Source organism: Grampus griseus (genome assembly GCF_964374135.1).
Source record: "Grampus griseus genome assembly, chromosome: 4".
NCBI classification, from domain to species: domain Eukaryota; kingdom Metazoa; phylum Chordata; class Mammalia; order Artiodactyla; family Delphinidae; genus Grampus; species Grampus griseus.
The window spans coordinates 125,790,849-125,814,472 of NC_138997.1; the positions used below are offsets into that span (position 1 = coordinate 125,790,849).

At 36.8% G+C, this 23,624-nt stretch overlaps 1 protein-coding gene across 1 annotated transcript in view; it reads left to right on the forward strand.

The window, feature by feature from the left end:
- The window catches only part of AFG2A (AFG2 AAA ATPase homolog A), a 348,368-nt gene that overhangs the window by 64,314 nt on the left and 260,430 nt on the right, over positions 1-23,624 (forward strand). Inside the window, exon 11 of the mRNA XM_082653515.1 lies at positions 16,247-16,456. Coding sequence (XP_082509641.1) covers positions 16,247-16,456 — 210 coding nt within the window. The remainder of the gene's footprint in view (positions 1-16,246; positions 16,457-23,624) is intronic.

Here is a 23,624-nt window from a genome sequence, read left to right on the forward strand (position 1 = left end):
GTCCCACTAACGTTCATCCCCCTATTACGTGCAGCACATTTAGCAGCCAGGGACCAGCTTTGAGTATGAAGGTAAAATCTTTTATTCTTTTTCTAAATATTGCCCATTAAGACTGTGCTGTAAGGATTGTTTCCTAGTATCTCTTTAATCCTTTTTCAGGGCTTTCTCCTTATATCTGTAGACCTCAAACCAAAACAACATAGAGAATAACCGATGCTCTCTGGCCGGCAGCATTGGTTATTCTCCCCCATGTAGGAGCTTCCTTTCTGGTCTGTATCTCAGGACGTAGTCGAGACTGCTTAGGAAGTTTGCTTACATGAGTTTGCTCAGCTTTCTGACAAAGAAGGGCCTCTTCTCTTTGCCTTCTATTTAACAAAAACTTGGAGCATCCCTTTAGCCAGTCTTGTCAGCAGAAGATTTTTCTCTATATATATGCAAACATTTTTATTGTCAACCAGCCATCAAAGGAGATTCAGGGGAAATGGTTTGAATTTATGACCCAACTATTTGGACAGATCTGGGCTAGAAAATGTCTTGCAAAGCATATGTATAGCCCTTGTACACTATTACATGTTGGCAACATTTTTTACTAGTTCTGACCACACATGTTGGTTTATTCGTAACTCCCTAAATCTCTCCTGTTTTCCCCATCTCACCTCCTACAGCCTGTCTCCCTGCCATTTCTACCCCTTCTGCTACTTTTTTTTTAAGATAACCCAAGAGAAATGTGCATCTGCCCATTAATTTATTCCTATACCAAACAAACATTGAGCATCTGTAATATACAGGCACTGTGTTAGGAAGGTCCTGGTGATACCTACATATATAGCAAAAGAGCTTTTCTGTTTGATTATTATTCACTTATATCACAAATTCCCAAAGACAAATAATCCGAACAAAACTCATTTAAAAACTTTTACTATTTGAAACATTTTTTTCTGGGCCTTTTATATGATTTCTTTTAATTTGGGGGCATTTGGTCATACATTATTTACATGTGGTTGATTTAAAATACGCTTGAGAAACTTGTGACCATGTGCTTCTTTAGTTCCTGGGCTTGGGGCCCAATCAGTAGAAGCCCTGATCTCTTTCCTCTGTTCCTGTATTTTTCACTTCTTTTATCCATACTCCTTTATCTTTTCCTAGTTCTGCTATGCCAAATAAGAATGGCAGATGTTACTAACTTTCCTTAAATATTCAAAGCATTTTTTGCTGAATGCAGTTAAATTATTCAAGGAATTTGGTAAATTAGGAAAATATAAAATATTTTAATGAGATATGAAGAATTTTCTAGGTAAGACTTTATGTCATTTTCATGGTGTTTTACTTTTTTAAAATTATTGCTGCTATTTTTTTTTTTCCTTGTTTAAAGTTTCCATTTTTTGTGAGACTTTTCCCTGTTTATTAAACAAAAGTAAGTCGTTTTTTAAAAACTCATTTTGGAAATGATTAACCATTTTTAAGTTGAATTAAGGCAGGAAGTTTTTTGATCTAAGGGGGGCTTATTTAGATAATTACTATTTTATTTATAAGATTTGACTTCATATATAGCCTGCTCTCTGAGCACAGCTCATAGTAAACCTATTAAAGTGGGATTGTAATGTAAATGCTATTTTTTGAAATTGAACTCAGGTTTTAATATAAGCACTAAACTGATTATGAAATCTATAGTTTGAAATTTGGTTAAAATATTTGCCTTTAAGTTGATCGTTATTTCCATGTTTTTTGGAATATCTATTTTATTTTTACTTGAATAGTTCCTTTCTTCTTCACCTTAATGTTTCCCTTTATTAATTAGGAATTATAGGAGCATCTGGCTCCCATAGCCTTTATAATATGTTTCAGTGAGATTCTGAAATGTGATTTACTAAAGAAGAGCAAAATCACTCGGATTAGTGGCAGTTTGCAATTAGTGACAAAGTTTTGTTGTAGTTTCTTATATTCTTTCTCATCTACTTTTTTTTTAAGCATTCTGTGCTCTTTCCTGTGAAAATATTAGATATTTCAACCTAGCAATCTTATGCAAAATGGAAGTGAAACAGGAGGGGAAAAGCTGAGTCAAGAAAGAAAAGAGAAGGAAAAAACACTACTTGCTCAGCCCCTTCCACCACACTGTGCAGGGCCCTTCTCCGTATTACCTGCCTCATGCTCCTACTTTTCAGAGTCTTCCTGTAGTGGGTTTTGTATTTTGTGTGAAGTTTGTATTTTTAATGAATTTGGGGGTGGGGGGGGAGAGGCTGTAGATGGTTTATGGTACCATAGTGGAACTGGAATTCTGACTTGTTTTTTTAAGAAACCTCGATAGAATGTTTTTTTTAAGCATGGGGAAAAATATTTTGTCTTTCACCTTATAAAGCTAATGGCTTTCACATATTTTTACTTAGATCTCAGAACATATTTTGAACACTTAACTGCATCCTAATTTAGCTTTGTCTCCATTAAAGAAGCATCTGGAAATGTGTTTTTTTCTTTTGGATCTTAGAAGTGGGTTTTCTCAACTTATTTCTTTCTGCATTATGTAGTATCCCTAGTAATTTGGTATCCTTATGATTTCTTATCAAAATAAATCTACTTTAAATATTTGAATTGTTAAGAAACTGGTGTATGGCCCAGCAGAGAACTGCCAACCCACGTGCTAGTGCCTGGCTTCTTATCCTTATGTTGGGACTTGTTAGTGTGAAAGAACAAAGTGAAAGGCACTCTTTGTTGCCATGTTTTCTATAAAAATAAAACTTTCAAAAGAATGTTTGGGGCTTCTCTGGTGGCGCAGTGGTTGAGAGTCCGCCTGCCGATGCAGGGGACGCGGGTTCGTGCCCTGGTCCGGGAGGATCCCACATGCCGCGGAGCAGCTGGGCCCGTGAGCCATGGCTGCTGAGCCTGCGCATCTGGAGCCTGTGCTCCGCCGCAACGGGAGAGGCCACAACAGTGAGAGGCCCGCGTACCGCAAAAAAAAACAAAAACAAAAGAATTTTTGTGCCTGGCAGTGTAAAACTTGGCACCTAGAAAATAAGAGGATCTTGACTCATAGATGTATAAGGACACTGTGAGTCCCTCTGGAACTACTGAATTCCTCTGTCATAGTAATTCTCCTAGTTCATTCATTTTTATTTTGTCCTCTTGGAATTTTTCCATAAAAGTTTTTTTGTTTTGTTTTAACCTAATCATCAGGTCTCTTACTTCTGTGGGTGTGCAGGTTGAATTGAGTTTTTGTTTTTTGGGTTTTTTTTTTTTTTTTTTTTTGATTTATGTATTGTTGGATGCTTGCTCAGAAAGTACTGTGGGATATTTGTGGGGGACATTTCCCTTGGGAAATTTATATCACTGCGCTGTCTGTGCTTGTTTGACAGCTGTTCTGTCACTTCTAACTTTATTATTAATTCAAAAAGTTATAAAGCCATATGTGAGCAGCTGTTCACTGTTTTCATCAGGACAAAATAAGAAGGCAAGGACCCAAGTATAATATTATCAGGAGTGATTTAGGTTAGATTGTAGGAATAATTTTCTGGCAGTTACAATATAGTGGAACTTATTTAAGAGAGTTATAGAATTAAAAATAATTTTAAAGAGCATAAAATAGTATTTGTTGAAAGATGAGAGGACTTGAAAGATGAAATACTGACTGAAGGTAGGATAGTGAACCAGCTAGTTTGTGAATTCCTGTTCTACTTCTAGGATTTTATGATTTCATGCTGGCGCTTATTCTCTTACTGACTAATTTTCCCATGACTTTCTGTGCTTTAAGACTCTCCTATGCAATACTATTTTAAAGCCAATTTATATTTATTTTTATTAGGTATCTTAGCTATACAAAGACCCATCACTTATTTGGCATTCAGGTGCTAAATTAAAATGCAAAACTTGTTTGCCCTTATTTTAAGAAATGTAGGAATCAGACAAAAAGAAAAAGAATAGAAAAGTTATGGTAATTAAATATTGTTCATGAAACTACAAATGTAATGGCTTGATTGTCCTTTATCTTTTGTCACTAGTCCTTTAAAATATGACTATTCATTGTAATCATCTTTCAGACATTTAAATAAAATAATAATAATAATACCTACCTAGTATTTATTAGTTAACATGTGCCAGGCAAAGTGCAGTTAATGGAATATTTACTGTACTGTTTGATTCTCACAATAATCCTAAGAGCTTAGGTTTTATTGTCCCCTATTACAGATGAGAAAGAAGTTTAGAGAGATGAAGCAAATTGCCCAAAGTGATACAGTAACTAGTAATTTCGTACAAAAAAAAGTATGAAGTTTTTAAAACGCAGAATATAGAATTGTGTATATATTATGATCTCAATGAAAACTCATGCACAGGCATTTGAAAGACTAGAAGGTACTACACCAAAATACTAAAAATCGTTACTTTTAGGTGTTGGGGAAATAGGTAATTCTTATATTGTCCTTTGTTATTTCTTATAGGCTGTACTTATATAATGGCTATCCTCATAGACATATGAGGTGGGAATTGCTATTATTACTTTCATATTCTAACAGCTTGATGTAAGTCTTTCATGTATGCAACATTTTCCAAATCTCTGTCCTCACTATCTCACATATTTAAGAACATCTTAACCTATTTTATATTTTTTTCAGTAGTTTCTGTATTAATTTGTGTGAAGACAGATATTTTATGTCTTTAGACAAAGACTGTGGTTTTAAAAATACTTTTCTTATTCCTCTTTCTAGATTAAAAATATTTGGAGATATTATTTCACTTACCTTTGTGCGCTTACAGTCTCTAAGACAAGTTGAGCACATAGAACACATTTCCCAAAGTTTATTGAATTTCTTTCCCTTGTAAATTCCAACCACGGTACAGTAATTGGAAACTAATTCCTTAATTTTCAAATATGTTTTTTTTTCTCTTTTAATGTAACTTTCATTTACACAATTGCCCAAGTCTGAGTCCTGACTGTTAACCCTTGATTTCATTTTCTTTTTTTACCGTCTCCTCTCCAAATCTCATTAATTATCAAGACTCATTGATTAGCCTTGTTTAATATAGTTTTTATCCTTTTTTGTTTACTCCATAGCCCTACTGCTACTACAGTAGTGCAGATAACCACAGTCTCTTATAGGAATGACTGTAGAAGCCTCTCCTCCTCACCCTCCCAATTCTAATCCCCACTCTACTTTATAACCACAGTGGTCTTCCAGCAGTCTGATCCTGTCATTTCCCTGATTAAATTGCTCTCCATTGCTCTCAGGATAAAGTCTAACTTTCTTGATGTTTTATGAGTCTTCAAGGTCTGATAGCTCCATATGCTGGCTAACCTCTTTTGTTTCTACTCCTCTTCTGGCTCTCTAAATTCTAGCCATACTGAATTACTTTTTTTTTTTAACATCTTTATTGGGGTATAATTGCTTTACAATGGTGTGTTAGTTTCTGCTTTATAACAAAGTGAATCAGTTATACCTATACACACGTTCCCACATCTCTTCCCTCTTGCGTCTCCCTCCCTCCCACCCCTCTAGGCGGTCACAAAGCACCGAGCCGATATCCCTGTGCCATGCGGCTGCTTCCCACTAGCTATCTACCTTACGTTTGTTAGTGTATATATGTCCATGCCTCCCTCTCGCCCTGTCACAGCTCTTCCTTCCCCCTCCCCATATCCTCAAGTCCATTCTCCAGTAGGTCTGTGTCTTTATTCCTGTCTTACCCCTAGGTTCTTCATGACATTTTTTTTCTTAAATTCCATATATATGTGTTAGCATATGGTATTTGTCTTTCTCTTTCTGACTCACTTCACTGTGTATGACAGACTCTAGGTCTATCCACCTCATTACAAATAGCTCAATTTCGTTTCTTTTTATGGCTGAGTAATATTCCATTGTATATATGTGCCACATCTTCTTTATCCATTCATCCGACGATGGGCACTTAGGTTGTTTCCATCTCCGGGCTATTGTAAATAGAGCTGCAATGAACATTTTGGTATATGACTCTTTTTGAATTATGGTTTTCTCAGGGTATATGCCCAGTAGTGGGATTGCTGGGTCATATGGTAGTTCTATTTGTAGTTTTCTAAGGAACCTCCATACTGTTCTCCATAGTGGCTGAACCAATTCACATTCCCACCAGCAGTGCAAGAGTGTTCCCTTTTCTCCACACCCTCTCCAGCATTTATTGTTTCTAGATTTTTTGATGATGGCCATTCTGACTGGTGTGAGATGATATCTCATTGTAGTTTTGATTTGCATTTCTCTAATGATTAATGATGTTGAGCATTCTTTCATGTGTGTTTGTTGGCAGTCTGTATATCTTCTTTGGAGAAATGTCTATTTAGGTCTTCTGCCCATTTTTGGATTGGGTTGTTTGTTTTTTTGTTATTGAGCTGCATGAGCTGCTTGTAAATTTTGGAAATTAATCCTTTGTCAGTTTCTTCATTTGCAAATATTTTCTCCCATTCTGAGGGTTGTCTTTTGGTCTTGTTTATGGTTTCCTTTGCTGTGCAAAAGCTTTGAAGTTTCATTAGGTCCCATTTGTTTATTTTTGTTTTTATTTCCATTACTCTAGGAGGTGGGTCACAAAGGATCTTGCTGTGATTTATGTCATAGAGTGTTCTGCCTATGTTTTCCTCTAAGAGTTTGATAGTTTCTGGCCTTACATTTAGGTCTTTAATCCCTTTTCAGCTCATTTTTGTTTATGGTGTTAGGGAGTGATCTAATCTCATACTTTTACATGTACCTGTCCAGTTTTCCCAGCACCACTTATTGAAGAGGTTGTCATTTCTCCACTGTACATTCCTGCCACCTTTATCACAGATAAGGTGTCCATATGTGCATGGGTTTATCTCTGGGCTTTCTGTCCTGTTCCATTGATCTATCTTTCTGATTTTGTGCCAGTACCATACTGTCTTGATTACTGTAGCTTTGTAGTATAGTCTGAAGTCAGGGAACCTGATTCCTCCAGCTCCGTTTTTCGTTCTCAAGATTGCTTTGGCTATTCGGGGTCTTTTGTGTTTCCATACAAATTGTGAAATTTTTTGTTCTAGTTCTGTGAAAAATGCCAGTGGTAGTTTGATAGGGATTGCGTTGAATCTATAGATTGCTTTAGGTAGTAGAGTCATTTTCACAATGTTGATTCTTCTAATCCAAGAACATGGTATATCTCTCCATCTATTTGTATCATCTTTAATTTCTTTCATCAGTGTCTTATAATTTTCTGCATACAGGTCTTTTGTCTCCTTAGGTAGGTTTATTCCTAGGTATTTTATTCTTTTTGTTGCAATGGTAAATGGGAGTGTTTTCTTGATTTCACTTTCAGATTTTTCATCACTAGTATATAGGAATGCCAGAGATTTCTGTGCATTAATTTTGTATCCTGCTACTTTACCAAATTCATTGATTAGCTCTAGTAGTTTTCTGGTAGCATCTTTAGGATTCTCTATGTATAGTGTCATGTCATCTGCAAACAGTGACAGCTTTACTTCTTTTCCGATTTGGATTCCTTTTATTTCCTTTTCTTCTCTGATTGCTGTGGCTAAAACTTCCAAAACTATGTTGAATAATAGTGGTGAGAGTGGGCAACCTTGTCTTGTTCCTGATCTTAGTGGAAATGCTTTCAGTTTTTCACCATTGAGGATGATGTTGGCTGTGGGCTTGTCATATATGGCCTTTATTATGTTGAGGAAAGTTCCCTCTATGTCTACTTTCTGCAGGGTTTTTATCATAAATAGGTGTTGAATTTTGTCAAAAGCTTTCTCTGCATCTATTGAGATGATCATATGGTTTTTCTCCTTCAATTTGTTAATATGGTGTATCACATTGATAGATTTGCGTATATTGAAGAATCCTTGCATTCCTGGAATAAACCCCACTTGATTATGGTGTATGATCCTTTTAATGTGCTGTTGGATTCTGTTTGCTAGTATTTTGTTGAGGATTTTTGCATCTATGTTCATCAGTGATATTGGCCTGTAGTTTTCTTTCTTTGTGACATCCTTGTCTGGTGTTGGTATCAAGGTGATGGTGGCCTCGTAGAAGGAATTTGGGAGTGTTCCTCCCTCTGCTATATTTTGGAAGAGTTTGAGAAGGATAGCTGTTAGCTCTTCTCTAAATGTTTGATAGAATTCGCCTGTGAAGCCATCTGGTCCTGGGCTTTTGTTTGTTAGAAGATTTTTAATCACAGTTTCAATTTCAGTGCTTGTGATTGGTCTGTTCATATTTTCTATTTCTTCCTGATTCAGTCTTGGCAGTTTATCCATGTCTAAGAATTTGTCCATTTCTTCCAGATTGTCCATTTTATTGGCATAGAGTTGCTTGTAGTAATCTCTCATGATCTTTTGTATTTCTGCAGTGTCAGTTATTACTTCTCCTTTTTCATTTCTAATTCTATTGATTTGAGTCTTCTCCCTTTTTTTCTTGATGAGTCTGGCTAATGGTTTATCAATTTTGTTTATCTTCTTAAAGAACCATGTTTTAGTTTTATTGATCTTTGCTATTGTTTCCTTCATTTCTTTTTCATTTATTTCTGATCTGATTTTTATGATTTCTTTCCTTCTGCTAACTTTGGGGTTTTTTTGTTCTTCTTTCTGTAATCGCTTGAGGTGCAAGGTTAGGTTGTTTATTCGAGATGTTTCCTGCTTCTTAAGGTGGGCTTGTATTGGTATAAACTTCCCTCTTAGAACTGCTTTTGCTACATCCCATAGGTTTTGGGTCGTTGTGTCTCCATTGTCATTTGTTTCTAGGTATTTTTTGATTTCCTGTTTGATTTTTTTCAGTGATCACTTCTTTATTAAGTAGTGTATTGTTTAGCCTCCATGTTTTGTATTTTTTACAGATCTTTTCCTGTCATTGATATCTAGTCTCATGGTGTTGTGGTCAGAAAAGATACTTGATACAATTTCAATTTTCTTAAATTTGCCAAGGCTTGATTTCTGACCCAAGATATGATCTATCCTGGAGAATGTTCCATGAGCACTTGAGAAAACTGTGTATTTTGTTGTTTTTGGATGGAGTGTCCTATAAATATCAATTAAGTCCATCTTGTTTAATGTATCATTTAAAGCTTGTGTTTCCTTATTTATTTTCATTTTGGATGATCTGTCCATTGGTGAAAGTGGGGTGTTGAAGTCCCCTACTATGAATGTGTTACCGTCGATTTCCCCTTGTATGGCTGTTAGTTTTTGCCTTATGTATTGAGGTGCTCCTATGTTGGGTGCATAAATATTTACAATTGTTATATCTTCTTCTTGGATCGATCCCTTGATCATTATGTAGTGTCCTTCTTTGTCTCTTCTAATAGTCTTTATTTTAAAGTCTATTTTGTGTGATATGAGAATTGCTACTCCAGCTTTCTTTTGGTTTCCATTTGCATGGAATATCTTTTTCCATCCCCTTACTTTCAGTCTGTATGTGTCTCTAGGTCTGAAGTGGGTCTGTTGTAGACAGCATATATATGGGTCTTGTTTTTGTATCCATTCAGCCAATCTGTGTCTTTTGGTGGGAGCATTTAGTCCATTTACATTTAATGTAATTATCGATATGTATGTTCCTGTTCCCATTTTCTAAATTGTTTTGGGTTCGTTATTATAGGTCTTTTCCTTCTGTTGTGTTTCTTGTCTAGAGAAGTTCCTTTAGCATTTGTTGTAAAGCCTGTTTGGTGGTGCTGAACTCTCTCAGCTTTTGCTTGTCTGTAAAGGTTTTAATTTCTCCATCAAATCTGAATGAGACCCTTGCTGGGTAGAGTAATCTTGGTTGCAGTTTTTTCTCCTTCATCACTTTAAATATGTCCTGCCAGTCCCTTCTGGCTTGCAGAGTTACTGCTGAGAGATCAGCCATTAACCTTATGGGGATTCCCTTGTGTGTTATTTGTTGTTTTTCCCTTGCTGCTTTTAATATGCTTTCTTTGTATTTAATTTTTGACAGTTTGATTAATATGTGTCTTGGCGTATTTCTCCTTGGATTTATCCTGTATAGGACTCTCTGTGCTTCCTGGACTTGATTAACTATTTCCTTTCCCATATTAGGGAAGTTTTCAACTATAATCTCTTCAAATATTTTCTCAGTCCCTTTCTTTTTCTCTCCTTCTTCTGGAACCCCTATAATTCGAATGTTGGTGCGTTTAATGTTGTCCCAGAGGTCTCTGAGACTGTCTTCAGTTCTTTTCATTCTTTTTTCTTTATTCTGCTCTGCAGTAGTTATTTCCACTATTGTATCTTGCAGGTCACTTATCCGTTCTTCTGCCTCAGTTTTTCTGCTATTGATCCCATCTAGAGTACTTTTAATTTCATTTATTCTGTTGTTCGTCATTGCTTGTTTCATCTTTATTTCTTCTAGGTTCTTGTTAACTGTTTCTTGCATTTTGTCCATTCTATTTCCAAGATTTTGGATCATCTTTACTCTCATTATTCTGAATTCTTTTTCAGGTAGACTGCCTATTACCTCTTCATTTGTTAGGTCTGGTGCATTTTTATCTTGCTCCTTCATCTGCTGTGTGTTTTTCTGTCTTCTCATTTTGCTTATCTTACTGTGTTTGGGGTCTCCGTTTTACAGGCTGCAGGTTCGTAGTTCCCGTTGTTTTTGGTGTCTGTCCCCAGTGGCTAAAGTTGGTTCAGTGGGTTGTGTAGGCTTCCTGGTGGAGGGGGCTAGTGCCTGTGTTGTGGTGGATGAGGCTAGATCGTCTCTCTAGTGGGCAGGTCCACGTCTGGTGGTGTGTTTTGGGGTGTCTGTGGACTTATTATGATTTTAGGCAGTCTCTCTCCTAATGGGTGGGGTTGTGTTCCTGTTTTGCTAGCTGTTTGGCATAGGTTGTCCAGCACTGTAGCTTGCTGGTCGTTGAGTGAAGCTGGGTGCTGGTGTTAAGATGGAGGTCTCTGGGAGATTTTCGCCGTTTGATATTATATGGAGCTGGGAGGTCTTTTGTTGACCAGTGTCCTGAAGTTGGATCTACCATTTCAGAGGTAGAGCCCTGACTCCTGGCTGGAGCAGCAAGAGCCTTTCATGCACACGGCTCAGAATAAAAGGGAGAGAAAGTAGAGAGAATTAGTAGAAGTAGGAAGAAAGAAAGAAAGAAAGAAAGGAGGGAAGGAAGGAAGAAAGGAAGGAAGAAGAAAAGGAAAGAAGGCAAGAAGGAAAGAAAGGAGGGAGGGAGGAAGGAAGGAAGGAGGGAAGGAAGGAAAAGAAAAGGAAAGAAGATACAGTAAAATAAAATAAAGTATAATAAAGTTATTGAATTAAAAATAATTATTTAGGGAAAAAAAAGGGACAGATAGAGCCTTAGGACAAATGGTGGAAGCAAAGCTATACAGACAAAATCGTACACAGAAGCATACACATACACCCTCACAAAAAGAGGTAAAGGGGAAAAAGTCATAAATCTTGCTCTCAAAGTCCACCTCCTCAATTTGGTATGATTCTTTGTCTAAAGGAGGGAAGGAAGGAAGGAAAGAAAGAAAGAAAGAAAGTAATGTATGATAGAGTTATTAAAATTAATTATTAGGAAAAAAATTTAAAAAAAAAAAAGGACGGATAGAACCCTAGGATAAATGGTGGAAGCAAAGCTATACAGACAAGATCTCACACAGAAGCATACACATACACATTCACAAAAAGAAGAAAAGGGGAAAAAATCATAGATCTTGCTCTGAAAGTCCACCTCTTCAATTTGGGATGATTCGTTGTCTATTCATGTATTCCACAGATGCAGGTACATCAAGTTGATTTCGGAGCTTTAATCCAGTGCTTCTGAGGCTGCTGGGAGAGATTTCCCTTTCTCTTCTTTGTTCTCACGGCTCACAGGGGCTCAGCTTTGGATTTGGCCCTGCTTCTGCGTGTAGGTCGCTGGAGGGCGTCTGTTTTTGCTCAGACAGGACGGGGTTAAAGGAGCCGCTGATTCGGGGTCTCTGGCTCACTCAGGCCGGGGGCGGGGGGTGGGGGGGGAGGGAGGGGCACTGCCTGCGGGGCGGGCCTGCGGCGGCAGAGGCTAGCGTGACGTTGCACCAGCCTGAGGCGCGCCGTGCGTTCTCCCGGGGGAGTTGTCCCTGGATCCCGGGAACCTGGCAGTGGCGGGCTGCACAGGCTCCGCGGAAGAGGGGTGTGGATAGTGACCTGTGCTCGCACACGGCCCCTTGGTGGCGGCAGCAGTAGCCTTAGCGTCTCCCGCCCGTCTCTGGGGTCCGCGCTTTTAGCCGCGGCTCGCGCCCGTCTCTGGAGCTCCTTTAAGCAGCGCTCTTAAACCCCTCTCCTCGCGCACCAGGAAACAAAGAGGGAAGAAAAAGTCTCTTGCCTCTTCCGCAGGTCCAGACTTTTCCCCGGACTCCCTCCCGGCTAGCCGTGGTGCACTAACCCCTTCAGGCTGTGTTTGAGCCGCCAATCCCAGTCCTCTCCCTGCGCTCCCACCGAAGCCCGAGCCTCAGCTCCCAGCCCCACCCGCCCCGGCGGGTGAGCAGACAAGCCTCTCGGGCTGGTGAGTGCCGGTCGGCACCGATCCTCTATGCGGGAATCTCTCCGCTTTGCCCTGCGCACCCCTGTTCCTTAATTACTTTTATTTAGTTCTCCTAATGTATAATGCTTTTTTTTTTACCTTTGTCTTTTCCACGGCATATGCTGTTACTTTCAGCTGACTAATTTCTGTGTTTATTAGATGCCACCTCATATGTCACTTCTGAAAAGCTTTTCCAGACCGTCCATTTAAACTCTGTGACTACACTTTTAGCATATACCAGGCTTTATAGTAATTGCATAATTATGAAAGTATGCCTTTTTAAGGAAATATTCCATCAGGTCAAAAACTCAGTATGGACAAGAACTATTTTGTTCCCAGGAACCAGCATAGTATGAAATAGGCATTTAGTCAGTATTTAATAGATTGATTGATGTTTCTGCAGATGACTTTGCCTCAAATTTTCCTGAGAGTCTAGAGCTGTTCTGACATAATGCCCTTAGCTCCCTGCTTTCCTGCCAGTCTTAAACTTTTTATCTTTATCTTTTACTCTCCTTTCCTATCACTGCTTGGGGGGATAAATACTTAACTGAAATATAAAGTGGAAAATATAAGTGCAGTAGAAGTAGAGGGGTACTAACTATCTTTCAAAAAGTTTAATGATGAGAAAGGAGGAGGTATAATATTAGGTAGAAATAATATCAAAGTAAGGTTGTTTTGAAGGATGGGGAGAAAAAGGAAATATTTGTAGGCTGAGGAAAAAATATAGTGAAGAATATAATTAAAGCAGGAATAGAGAGAAACAGTTGGTGAAGCAAGAGCCCCGAAGGTCAGGAGATAGGAAGGGGATAGGATTGTTTCACTTTTCTGCTGGTTCTTACAGCCTTCAGGGCAATGGACCAACTCCTCAGTAGAGACTACTAGTCCATGCAGTGGCATTGGTGTTTTGGCCTGTTCCATGTCCAGTGAACATTCAGTTTTCTGGTAAAAGCATCTTAATTTCTCTTGAGGAACACACCTTCTTCAGCTCCTGGTCCAGCTGACACTGTTTGCTACTATTCCCTGATCCCTAACTAAAGAGATCATTTTTTATGATATGGACTTCCTTTTATTTTGGTGATTTCCATGTGTGTTCCATGTGAGTTTAATATCTTATATTAGGTTCTTTTAAATGACTCTTTTTAAAGATTTTTAAAAAGACTGATTAAAAACCAAAAACACTCAAATGTATTAAATACCAAATTTTATCATATTGCCAGGTTTATTTAGTTTTATATATATCTGAGAAAAACATCCTCCTAGCCATTTATAGGCATATCATTGTATTTTGTTTTAAATGCTATTAATTAGGAAGGATATAGTTATGTACTAATCTTGAAAATTTTATCTATATGTGTGCTTATTAAATTAGCTTAACTAAATATTCTGCTATAGTACTCAAGGTATAACTCAAATATGCTCCAAGGTATGGAATAGCTGTTTCTCATGGAGCATGTTCTCCAACAGAGCATGCTGTTCTCATTGTATAATAGTTGCATAGTAACAACTGAATGGGTATCATGCAGCATCATAACAATAACATAGTGTAATTTTAGTTCTTATAAGTTGCTTCCCTGACTTGTGTATCTATGATAGTTATAAATACAGCTTTTATCCATTTTATATATATATATATATACACACACACACTGTCCCTCTATGTATGTATGTATGCATGCGTATGCCTGTATGTATGTGTATGCATGTATGTGTGTATTGTGTGTATGTATATATGCCACTCTTAAAAGGCATAAAAATAAACTCTACTGATTGAATTAAACCACTATCCAGTAACCTCATTGCCAGATCTACTGACCATTTCTTTTTAATTCTTTCTACTTTCTGATCTATTAATTTTTAATAGTTGTTGACTACCTTCCTTAAAAATTTCTTCCCAGAATGTTTATTTTCATGAGAGATATGCTAAAGTATTTAGAAGTGTCATACCTGCAGCCTACTTTAAAGGTTCAACAGAAAATTTAAAGATTGATAGTGTCTGGCCTTACATTTAGGTCTTTAATCCATTTTGAGTTTATTTTTGTGTATGGTGTTAGGGAGTGTTCTAATTTCATTCTTTTACATGTAACTGTCCAGTTTTCCCAGCACCACTTATTGAAGAGGCTGTCTTTTCTCCATTGTATATTCTTGCCTCCTTTATCAAAAATAAGGTGACCATATGTGCATGGGTTTATCTCTGGGCTTTCTGTCCCGTTCTATTGATCTATATTTCTGTTTTTGTGCCAGTACCATACTATCTTGATTACTGTAGCTTTGTAGTATAGTCTCAAGTCTGGGTGCCTGATTCTTCCAGCTCCGTTTTTCTTTCTCAAGATTGCTTTGGCTATTCGGGGTCTTTTGTGTTTCCATACAAATTGTGAAATTTTTTGTTCTAGTTCTGTGAAAAATGCCATTGGTAGTTTGATAGGGATTGCATTGAATCTGTAGATTGCTTTGGGTAGTATAGTCATTTTCACAATGTTGATTCTTCCAATACAAGAACATGGTATATCTCTCCATCTGTTTGTATTATCTTTAATTTCTTTCATCAGTGTCTTATAGTTTTCTGCATACAGGTCTTTTGTCTCCTTAGGTAGGTTTATTCCTAGGTATCCAAAAATGGGCAGAAGACCTAAATAGACATTTTTCCAAAGAAGATATACAGGTTGCCAACAAACACATGAAAGGATGCTCAACATCACTAATCATTAGAGAAATGCAAATCAAAACTACAATGAGATATCACCTCACACCAGTCAGAATGGCCATCATCAAAAAATCTACAAACAGGGCTTCCCTGGTGGCGCAGTGGTTGAGAGTCCGCCTGCCGATGCAGGGGACACAGGTTCACCCCTGGTCCTGGAAGATCCCACATGCCGCGTAGCGGCTGGACCCGTGAGCTATGGCCGCTGAGCCTGCGCATCCGGAACCTGTGCTCTGCAACGGGAGAGGCCACAACAGTGAGAGGCCTGCGTACCACAAAAGAAAAAAAAAATGCTGGAGAGGGTGTGGAGAAAAGGGAACCCCCTTTTTTTGGACCTCTCACTGGCCTCTATCTGACATTGTCCCTATTTTCACATTTCTGGATCTCATCCATGCTTCAAGAGTTGGCTTTCAGATTTGCCTTCCAGCTGGGAATAATCTTTTCTTCCTGGGAAGTCCCAAAGTCTTTTTCTGTTTCTTTGTTATTGTGGTTAGTATGCTTTCCATTGTACTATAGTTATTTATGTGCATGTTACTGGTAGTTGTTAAGTTCTTTAAAGTCTGGATTTATGTCTTATCTATTTCCTGTGTACACTATATGGTACGTAGTTCTCAATGAATATTTATTAAGTAAATATCTAAAGAGCTATCTTGTTTGGGGGGCCTTTTGGGGGGAACAAAATTTTGAGGATTGTTTATTAATATACCAAAGGCAGAAAAGATTACATGTTCCATAAGGACCTACAGAAGATATTTAAAAGTAATTTTGCTAAAAAAGAAATACATGAACTTAGATATATAGATGAGAACTTGGATCACTGATTCAAACCATTTTCAAACAGATGAAAGCTAGTTTTTACAGCCACATAGAATAGAATATAGACTTATCAGAATGTTCAATCGTTGAACCAGTTACTTATACAAGTCTTGGCAAACAGAAACATTTTGTTTTTCTTTAGTATTTCTATAATACACAGCTCACATTTTATAAACTCCTAATTTACTTCTTGATGCTGTTGAAATTATTTTTAGGAAATTATTGATTCTTAAATAGTTCTGTTTTCCTTCTTGCATATATATTTTTTTAAATTTTTATTATTTGTTTGTTTTGCAGGTATCCTGGTCAGATATAGGAGGACTGGGAAATATCAAACTGAAGCTGAAACAGGCTGTGGAATGGCCCTTGAAACATCCAGAGTCTTTCACCCAAATGGGTATTCAGCCACCTAAAGGAGTTCTTTTGTATGGGCCTCCTGGATGCTCTAAAACAATGATTGCAAAGGCTTTGGCCAATGAGAGTGGGCTGAATTTCCTAGCTGTAAAGGTAGGGTGTTAAATTTTTTAACTGCTACTCTGTCTTCTAGGCACCCCCATCCAATCCTCTGATTCCTACCCTTAGGAGAGCATAAAAGGCCATCTTAAGGAGTAGTTGATTTTTATTTGAGATTGATGGCAATATAATATAGGGAGATGGGAGATAAATTAGTGCCTGTAATCAGCAAATCATGGTTTAGTTTCTTGATTCTCAATATTTCTTACACACATGTGTAATAGAAACCAGTTTTCTTTAGTTTCTACATTTTTAAATTGTACTAATCACTTTTGTTTAACCAAGACTTCATTATAAATTTGATTGAATTTAATAAATTTAATATTTACAAACATAATATTTTAAAAGAAATCAAATACCTTATATGGTACAAATCATTTTATTTTTAATATTCATTATTTATTTGGCTGCGTCGGGTCTCAGTTGCAACACACGGGCTCTTTGTTGCAGTACGTGGACTTCTCTAGTTGTGGCACACGGGCTCCAGAGCGCATGGGCTCAGTAGTTGTGGCATGCGGGCTCTCTAGTTGCGGCACATGGGCTGTAGAGAGCACGGGCTTAGTAGCCCTGCGGCATGTGGGATCTTAGTTTCCCAACTAGGGATCAAACCTGTGTCCCCTGCATTGGAAGGCGGATTCTTAACCACTGGACCACCTGGGAAGTCCCCGAAAATAAATTTTTTAAAAACACTTTCCCAGTCAGAAGATATATATACATTATTTATATTCTGAAACACACACATGCATATTTTATTTGTTTACTGCCCTGCCCTATTACTTGGGATAGATTATCTTACCTGATATGTAGTTTTGCATTTACTATAGGACTAGATATTAATTTTGTTATTAACTTCTGTGTAACATGATAATATATCCATTTACTAAATATATATATATATTTTAGTATATATGTATATGTATATATAAAACCTTAAATCCATTTCTGTAGACTTTATCGCAAAAATACATATTTAAATATGTTAACTATCAAAGTCATTTCAGAAAAGGTACATGATAATTTATTTTGATGTTGTCAGGGAATTTTTTTTGTAATAAAGTATGTTTTTTTAATCTTAAAACATTGAAATCATTGGCAGGTTGAATGTATAAAACCTATTTCAGAGTGTCAGTCTTTTACTTTACTGTTGACCCTTGAACAACGTGGGTTTGAACTGTGTGGTTCCACTTATACGTGGATTTTTTTTCTATAGTAAAACTACAGTATTACATTATCCGAGGTGGGTTGAATCCGCGGATATGGGGAAACTGTGTAAATGGAGGGCCGACTATAAGTTACACTAAGTTATACTTAGATCTTTGACTGCATGGAGGGTCAGAGCTCCTCACCCCCGCATTTTTCAAGGATTAGCTATACTTAAATTTTTTGTGGAATGATATTTAGATGTATTTAGGCTATTTGCTTTTTAAGAATCAGTATCTTCACAATCACTAGTGTTTGCCTGTTTTTTATTATCTTGTAGAAGACATTGGATAGGGATTTGGGGAGGGGACCATTGTCACTATGATTAGTTACGCTGAATCATTACCATAGTTTTAAAGGTTGCAGTTTTAAATGTTGGAGTAATGAGTGATTTTGAAATTTCCAGAGACATCTTGATTTCTCTTTGGTCCTTGTCCTCTTGTCTTGTGGTAGTGGAAATGGTCATTTTACTGGCATTTCCTACTCTTTTTTTTCTGTCATCTCCATTTTTCTGTGCCTGCCTTCCACAGTGTATATTCATAATTGAATTTTTCCTGTCTACTGGAAATCTAAAACTTATTTAATGAGGATTTAGCTCACAGTTATTTACACTTGAATGTCAAGGAAGAAAGAGCACATATATTTCCTTACAAATTAGTATCTCACTCCTTTGTGATCCAAGATAACAGTTCCAGGTGCTTACCAGGACTGCTTTCTGGCCTATCCTAGGATTACTTAGAAATATATTTATTACTGCTTTTGCATATGAAACCTTTCATAACTTTACAGTTTCACTTTTGTCTTTTTTCATGATGAGAAAATGAGGAAGACTCTTTTTTCATGTAAAATAACCAGCTATGTGTTAATTTATATGCACCTTTCATTAACTATTTAATTCTTTTATGTCACACACAAAAGATAAATGATATTAAGAAATTTTCTTAATAAATTGAGTTTGTACTTGCTTAGGGATTATTACATATCCTACTTACTACTAATTTTTATTTAATGTGGACTTTTATTCATTATACAATTTAGTGTACTTTGACAGTATTATTCAATTTTTGAATCTGGATGGAGGATATATTAAGTGAACAATGGGTGTTCATTTACTATTCTTTCAACTTTTCCTATGTGTTTATAAATTACAAAAGAAAAAGTTGGGAACACAAAAAATATTTGCTTTTTTATGGATTTCCATTGGTCCTTTCATCTTGGTCTGATTAATGCTTATGAGAAGAGTTAAAATAGCTATATCATACCATATATGTATGAGGATATCAAGTCAAAGAAGTTAGGAATTCATATTGTATTCTTTCAAGTTTTATTTTCCTACAAAGAAAAAGTTATCTTTTGTTTCCAACATAGATAATTGTTTTCTGTGGGATTTAAGTGTTATAATTAAATTTGAACTTTTTGAAATAACAAATCTCACACATTTTGAAAGTGATCAGAAAAAAATAGGTAGACTCTGGTTTTGAGAAACACAAGTGTTCTGCATGTATTGAAAGAATAAACTCCCTAACACTTTTTGCAATGGTGATTACCTTTAATTCCAAAGATAAAGAATTTTAAAAGTTTAAACATTTCTTTCTCTGAGTTTATGAAAGAACCCTTTATCTTCCCCTGGGCATCTTTTCTAAACAGTGATTACAAGATTTATATTTTACTCAGAGTTAAGACTTCACCTTGGCTTGTGTGGGCTCTTAATAGCCTTTGGCATCTGTGTGTGTTTTTGTGCAGACTGTAGCACTTGACATACGCTTAAGTTTAGTTTGTCATCTGGGTCAATTACGTCAAAATATTTTCCAGTTGAAATTTCCTCTCTGCTTCTCGCTTGCTTTTTGTCTGGAGTGCTACAATAGATTAATTACCCTTGAATGGCTGGGCTGCTTTACTTTATGAAGAACTGTTACTGATTCTGGAAGAAGAGTGATTAGGCCTCTGACAGGGATTTTCAGCAAGTCCTTTATTAGCTGTATTGGTGAGTACAAGAATGTAATAAACTTAGTATATCCTTAACTTTTGGGGGAAACTTTTTCTGACACTTGTCCCAGAGAGGAATTGTGCAAAATACATCCCATTTTCAGGAAAAACCTGTATTTTACTGAAAGCAGTGCACAATTCAAAGTAATTACTATTGTTCGTTTAACTAGATTCCCTACTATTCTGTTACCAAAAGTACAAGATAATTTGAACTTTGTAGGTTCCAAGTTCATCTTTAAACTTTAAAAAAAAAATTAGGCTAATCTATAAATCATAGAGCTTTCATTTTGCAGATATTGCATGGAAAACTGCATAGATACCTCTTTTACATACTGAATGCTTTAAGATTAGTTTCTAGGATTACAAATAAGGATAGTGATGTTTTAAGAAGGTGAAGTGACTTTTCCAAGTCAAAGTGGTGGTAATGGAACTGAAATTTGATCTCAGGACTTTCTGACTCCAGAGTCTAAGCACTAAACCCCTCTGTATTATACAGCCTTCCATTTTCCTTTTTTTTTTTTTTTAAATAAAACTAGTGCCCAGTGCTTTTTTTCATTAATTACACCAAATTACTTGAGAAGGTAGTTCAGGCAGTTTCTATGGGGCAGGTTCAGAGATGTGGAAAGATGTTTCTGGGACCTAGTTTAAAAAATAATTTTGTTTCTCTCAGACAAAGAAAACTGAGGGAAATAGCATGGCTTTGGAGTGGAAGTTGATTGAGTTAATAAGAAAGGGTAAACTCTGCCAAAGAAACGAACCTGATGAACTAAATGGAAGTGTAGGGAAAAAGACTAGTGGTTGAATAATGTGAAGCTTGAAATTTACCTATTAGTATATAATTTGTGCCTTGAGATTGAGTGTATTACATTGAAAAGAGCATTAAGCTAGGATTCAGATAGCTTTGGTTTGATTTCTAACACTAGCACTTTTTAGCTCTGTAACCTTAAATGCGTTCTCTAAGACTTAGTTTTTTCGTCTCTATAGGCCTTTTGAGAGGATTATATTTAAAACATAAGTGAAGAAGTTTTAGAGGGCATAACTACTTAACTCTTAAGTGTGGGCTGCATATAGTTATGACTTCCTTACAAGAGGGTTCCTTATGGAAAGGAGGGAGGGTCAGAGTTACTTGGTAGTGGAGAAACCTACCTCAGCCAGGTTATCATGGTTAACACCAATTGGTCATGTTGTTAGTATGTACCCGTGCATGATGCGATGAGAATGGTCCTTTCTTCCCAAGGTCTTCCTCCCAAACACTCATAATCCATGTCTACCTGTGAGAAAAACATCAGGCAAACCCAAATTGAAGGACGTTCTGTAAAGTACCTAACCAGTACTCCTGAAACTGTCAAGGTCATCAAAAATAAGGAAAGTCTCAGAAACTGTCACAGCCAAGAGGAGCCCAAGGAGAGGACAGCTAAATATACTGTTGTGGTTTCCTGGATGAGATCCTAAAAGGACATTAGGTAGAAACTAAGAAAACCTGAATAAACTGTGGACTTCAGTTAATAATAATGTATCAATATTGGTTCATTGTGACAAATGTATCACACTATATTAATATATGATAAGAATAGGGGAAACTGAGCGTGTGTTGGGGTAGGGATGAGTATATGGGAACTCTTGGTACTGTATGCTCAGTTCTTCTGTAAACCTTAAACTTTACCAAAACAAAAAAGTCTGTTAATTAAATAAGAGTTCTAAGGTCAGTATCAGGGCATACATATTATGTCTGGATTCAGTGAATGTAACTGAAGTTGAAAAGGCCAGCTCAGGACGTCCCTGGCAGTCCAGTGGTTAAGACTCCATCTTCCACTGCAGGGGGCACAGGTTCATCCCTGGTTGGGGAAGTTCTGCATGCCACGCAGTGTGGCCAAAAAAAAAAAGGCCAGCTCAAGTGTTCTGTACTGCGCTGTACATGATGAGTGGAATGCAGGGAAGGAGCAGAATCACAGGGAGATTGTCGATTCCTTGGGTGAGGGCTTTGGAGGAGACCTTTCCTATTCATCATCCCTCTGTTCATGTTCCACAAGATAGTGGAAAGTGACTGAGAAGAGCCCTGAGAGGAAGTTGGCTAGAGAAAGTGGGTTTGAGGCTTCCCTGAGCTTGCTTGTTTTACTGCAGTTCTCAGTTGAAGCCTATAAAGGTGTGTTGGTTCTGGCCCCAGGCCCCAACATTATAAAGAATACTTTCTTTTAGAGTTTTAGTTATTTTTTCTTTCACCTGGGTACAGCTTCTAATTTAGAGTCTCACTAGGAACTATGTCCAGTTTCATGCCTTTTGTGGACCCTAACTCTTTATTCTCCTTCCACAAGTTTATTGCTATTTGGGCTCATCTGGAGTCTGAAACCTTTTGAGTTTCTGTTTAATTTCCATTAGGGTTTTTTTTTTTTTTCCAACTTAAAAAAATCTTGATGTCTCCAAATAGTGTTGTCTGATGTGCCCCATACTCTTAAGTTGACAGTTATTAGCATCCATGTTAAATAAAGACATATAGTTAGTTTTATCAATGTTTGAATGGCTATTAGGGAATAACTAATAATTATGTATTTTTCTTAGGACAAATAGAATAGTTACTGTGCCGTGGTCAGTATCACAAAGTTATGTAGAAGTTAGATTTAATTTACTTAAATTTTGTGCACCATATAAGCTGACATGTTAAATTTGAGACATCATATATTAAAACTGTATATGTTAATAGATTGTTTTTTGAGTTGGGCTTGTATCAGATTAATGTCTTGACATGAAAGTATTCTATAACACGTGGCTAAAAGTAAAAAATGACAATATATATAACAAATAATAACAAAACCTTTAGTATTTGGAATCTAAGAAGACCTAGAGAAATTTAGAAGGAAAAGAATGCTTTTACACTTCCAAGAAGTTTACTTAATAATAGAGCATTTTGTTGTTGTGTCAGTTCAATTTTTCTTTGTGGATTTCAGCTGAGAGAGATTAGTTATTTTTTCCTTCTTTTAAATCTCTTTTGAATGAAATTTAATTGGGGTTGAAATAAATATTACAGTTTCATGTCTATAACACTAAAAATATTTGTAAATGTTTTAGTATTGCAACAATAACTCAAATATATATTAAGCACCTTCTGTATGTCTGGCACTGTACATGGTAAACAAAGTGCATTAGATGGTCTCCTTGGTATCTACCAACTCATGATTCAGTAAGAAAGACATTTGACTAAGCAAGTGTTATAATGAAATGGATAGCATTTAGAATCTTGATGATTAATTGTATGTGAGAAATGAGAAAGAAGGCAAAGGTGATTAAAATTTTTACTTTTAATGACTGGCAGATGGAAATACCCCAACTCTAGGAAGAGTTAGCATGTGAGGAGGAAAAGTAGGTTGGAGGTGGGAGAGCAGGTACCAGATTGGGATTTAGATACGTGGAGTTTGAAATGTCTTTAGAGCAATATGGCAGAAATGTCCAAAAGGGTGTTGAATACGAGTTTGTAGCTCAAGAGAAAGGTTATTTCTAGAGATTAAAACATGGAAGTTGAGACCTCATGTTTAAGATTGTGCACAGTAGTCATGAGAGTGGTCACTAATATAAGGGATTTTTCTGGGGGGGTGTGCACAGCGCACTTTATAGCTAGCTTAACTGTAGTCAGCTTGGTGCCCACAGTGTAAGTTCTGAAGAAATGTGTCATTTTCTTTTCTTGAATAAATGAATTGTGGGGAAGGTTTGTATTATACTTTTTGAGAAAACAGCTTGAATTCTATTTCCTTCTCTGCCAGACCCTCTCACTTTTTAGGGGTTTTTACTTGCCCACGGCATTTCTTGCCTAGTACTTAATGCCTGTTTTCAAACTCTTTGAAGTGCTTTCCCAAAATGGCCTTCTCTGTGTGCTGATGCTGTACTTTTTATTAATTTTCAAGATCCTTTACTCACATTGCATATATATAGTTCTATCTCATGTGAATTTGGGTTTTTATGAGCTTATTCCATAACATTTAACCAT